At 58.1% G+C, this 3,991-nt stretch overlaps 1 protein-coding gene across 1 annotated transcript; it reads right to left on the bottom strand.

The window, feature by feature from the left end:
* Positions 1–1,617: 1,617 nt before the first annotated feature.
* Positions 1,618–3,455, bottom strand: GPRIN2 (G protein regulated inducer of neurite outgrowth 2; the record flags this gene model as incomplete). The annotated part of the gene is made up of 2 exons (XM_079715623.1): positions 3,438–3,455; positions 1,618–2,988 (listed from the first exon to the last, which is right to left on the bottom strand). Exon 2 carries the CDS (start codon positions 2,980–2,982, stop codon positions 1,618–1,620), a length of 1,365 nt encoding a protein of 454 aa, XP_079571749.1. The 5' UTR covers positions 2,983–2,988; positions 3,438–3,455.
* Positions 3,456–3,991: the final 536 nt, after the last annotated feature.

Below are 3,991 nucleotides of genomic sequence, written 5' to 3'. Positions count from 1 at the left end.
AGAAGCAGCTCTGATTCGCTGTCATTTTCAAGCAGGGGTGACATTTTATCTGGCCCCCACTGGGAGTGGGAAAGGTACATTCTGGGGTAAGAGAGCCCCATGTTGGGGCCTTGGGATGCATTCTGACCTGAAGCATGCCTTTCTCACCTGGTTCCTGTTAGAATGTCACTCCTGCATTAAATGTTAACCCATTGTTGCATGAGTCATTTCCACCTCGAGTAGTGGGCCCTTGGGGGTGGGGAAAGGTAAGCCAGCTATCAGGTCCTGGGTTCCTGGGTGCAGAAGGGGGCCCAGGAACAGGGCCAGGCCATGGGTAGGGCTGCATGTGGGCCCCGACTCCACCTTCCCATGCCAGGTGACTCTAGGCAGGGCACTAACCCTTGGCTCCCTCACAAGGCGGCGCTGGTGGATTCTGTCCCAGGGGCTTGGAATCCCCAACACTAAGCCCCAGGACAAGGACACAAACTCACCCTTATCCTCCGCAGGTCTTGAGAGCTCCTTTGTCAATGAAGTCAGGCCAGTGTCCTGAGCTCCCCACCCCCATGGTCCCCTGACTCCCATGGCCTCACAGCTCCTGCCATTTCCCACTAGGTGGGAGACCCCACCCCAGGCTCCTTCCCTTTTCCCACCCATTCCTGCCCTCCCTCCTTTGAAGAACTGCACCAGCTGAGAATAAGTCCTTAAGCCAAAGGAGCAAGGTGAAAATGGTACAATTTCAGGCACTGCAACATATTTTGGGACAGGTGGCCACCTGCTCTCTCCCTCCTGAGGCCAGCGCCTGACACAATGACCTACTGGGAGGCTGGCTCTTAGAAGTACCCTGCAGTCCTCTGTAACGCTCAGAGCCCCCCATCCTATACACTGTGAGCTCAGCAAGGGCACGGGCAGCTTCTTTCCCAAGGAATTCACAGAACCTGGCATGGAACATGGGCTCAATAAATTCTTCTTGTTCACAACTGCCCTGCGCTGCCAGCCACATGCTGCAGGAAAACACTACAGGCTTCAGCCAGCCTCAGCTCTGCTCTCATCCCATCACCTCGAGCTGTCCAACCCAGGGCATGGCAGTTACAGCCATGCCGATGTCTGTGGTTGCGTCTATAACACAGAGTGAAGAGGTAAAGACTCCACAAAGTAAGGGGATGAGTATAGGCTGTGGCACATGGGAGGCCTCCACAATGTCAATTCCCTCCCCTAAAGACTCAGACAGTCCTTGCCACTTGGGGCCCCACGTCTCATGGCAGGAATTCGTTGTATCTCAGTCCTGCTGTGAAAATAAAGCCATCAAGAGGCCTGGGGAAGTCAGGGCAGAGTTCTGAGGAGAGACTGAACAGAAGGTCGAGGGTTTTGACAGAAAAGTCAGGATCTCCCTTATGCACAGTGTTGAAACTGTACCAGAGTTCAGAGCCGGATGTGCAGATGTGGCGCTTGGAAATCAAGCCCTTAAAAACTAGCCCAGCTGCAGGGGTCAGTAAGCCCCCAGGCTGCAGTCCTGTGGTCTGCAGACAGCCGAGAACAGAGATACGTCCAAGGGTGCCAGTGGGTCCAAAGGGCACAGGGCCCCTACTGTCCCTGGGGCTGAGTCCATGGGCCCAGGGCAGCTCCTGGGACTGCAGCTCCTTACTCAGGGGCTGCACTGGAGCAGCCGCAGCAGCTGGGGCACTGTAGGGACTGCATAACAGCTCGAAGTGGCCCCCTCCGGCCCTCTGCAGACAGGCTGTTCTCGCTGGCAGGGGCCCGCTGCAGCTGCTCAAACTGCATCTCCAGGTGCTTCTGGATGGCCAGGCCGAGTACCTCAGGGTCCACTGCAGCTCCATACACCTCCCATGTCATACCCTCAGCATCCCATCGCACGTCCCGCACAGGGGATGGCACCTCCTCCAGGCTGGACCCCAGAGTTACCTCCGGGAATGTGTGCAGGGCCACAGGGGCCTCCAGAGGCGGGCTGGTGGCCACAGCTTTGCAGACTGCCTTGGGGGCTGCTTGCACACCGGCATCCTGGGCTGACAGAGGTGATGCCAAGATGGGGGCCAAGTCACTTGCTGAGGTCATGGTCCACATATCCTTGGTCCTGGCGCCAGCCTCCATAGTTAACCCGGTGGGACCCCAAGGGTAGGCACAGCAGTGGGAATGCCCAGGAAGCCCCGCAGGCAACCTACACTGGAATTTCACCCCATGCTGAGCCTGCAGCCCAGATGCACTCACTGATGCCACTAGTTTAGGAAAGGCCAGGATCCCTGGGGCAGGCAAGCCATGGCAGCAGCTGCTGGCTCCCACCTCCCTCACGCCACAGAGTAGGGCCGCTGGGGGCAGAGCATGGCAGGAGGTGGTGGCCGACTGCCCAGTGGCTTTGAGGCTGCTGCTGTGGGTCATTGTGCCCCCCAGGTCAGGTGGCGGCACCCACACCTGACTCTCCTCCAGTGTCCAGGCTGAGTTTGAAGTCTCATCCTCCAGAGCCAGGTCCCTTTCCAGGCCTGCGGGGGCTTGGCCACCCTGGCCAGAAGTGCTGCTGGGCTGCAGCTGAGCTCTATGGACAGGCGAGCTGCCCAGGGCCGAGCAGCTGAGGCTGGCCTTTCGGGCACTGCTGTGGCCCCAGGTCAGGGTGCTGCAGACCAGGTCCAAGTGGCTTCTCTGCACAGCGGCGGTGCTGGGGTCCCGCAGGCAGCACAGGTCACCACCGCCCACGGTAGACACGTTGCCCACAGTGCTGCTCCGCCAGTGACCCACGGCCCTGGGCTGTGGCCGGGGGCTGGAGGCCGGTGCCTGTTCCTCACTCTCAGCCTGGCGCCCTTCCTCCTCCAGGACCTGGACACCTGTGCTGGCCTCGCCCGGCTGGGCCCGCCATACGGTGCTGCTGGCGCTCTTATGGAGCTCCGGCCTCTGACCCCGGCCTTTGCCCAGCAGGCTGGAGGAGCTCCAGGACAGGGGCTGAGGGCAGGGACTGAGGGGTTCCTGGGCACCCCGCTCAGGGCGGCTGGATCTCATGGCTGCCTGCAGGAGAGAGAGAGGGAGGGAGCGGCGTTGAGTTGGGTGCAGCACTTCCGCTGGACTCTGCTGGGGGCCCACAGGGTGCAAGGCACACTGCGGGGACAGCTTCAGTCCCAGCCTGCCTGACCAGTCAAAGCCACAAGCAAAACGATGACAGAAGACCAGACACTTCAAATCAAGGTCACCACACATTATACACAGGGATGACACTTCAAATATCTAAAAACCAGAACCGAGCGATCAGAAGGAGCCCTAGGGTAAGGTCGTAGAGACCACCCAGCTGTTGACTCTTTACTGCTGGGTTATGGGGAAGCGGGGAGCCAGGGGAGAGGCCAAGCCTGCTGGGGACAATAAGTCTTAGCACAGAAGTATTGCAGCATTTTAATAACCAGTAAAGCTCAACTGGTGAATACTAGCCAGGTTCCTCCCACAACTGTCAGTATCTCTTTCACCTGGACTAGAGCCTCCTTGGTACACGGTGTGGGGAGGGGGCTCAGAGAAGTTTCGTGGGACAAGCAAGAAATGAATACAGGGCACACTGAGAACCACCCTGGGTTCTCCCATGCTCCCTCCCCATCTTCTCTGGCATAGCCTGACTGAGCTGTCACGTCTCTGGGGATCAGTCTTGGCTGCCATGAAGGGGAAGGGCTTTCCTGACTTCCATCACAGGCTCCAAGGGTAGGAAGAGGCCCCCATACCAGCCCTCTATGCACAGGACTCACTCGGCATTTGTTCATTCCTCCCACAGCCATCTCCTGAGCACCTACTGCATGCCAGGCTCTTGGAACTGGGCAACATGGAACTAGTTTAGATCAGCTGTGCCCCCCGAGAATGGGGTCCAGTGCAGGCCTCCCCCACTATCCGAAAGTACAGCACTGCTATGGAACCGTTCGTAAACCAAAATGGTGTAAAGCAAAGAAGCAACTACCTTTTCTTGTAAAATCCTCTTCGGATTTCTTTCCTTTATTGAAAACATGTACTAATTAATGTAGGTCTCTCATAAAAG

This window comes from Hyperoodon ampullatus, assembly GCF_949752795.1.
Source record: "Hyperoodon ampullatus genome assembly, chromosome: 1".
Lineage (NCBI taxonomy): Eukaryota > Metazoa > Chordata > Mammalia > Artiodactyla > Ziphiidae > Hyperoodon > Hyperoodon ampullatus.
This window is presented reverse-complemented; position numbering and strand designations above follow the sequence as displayed.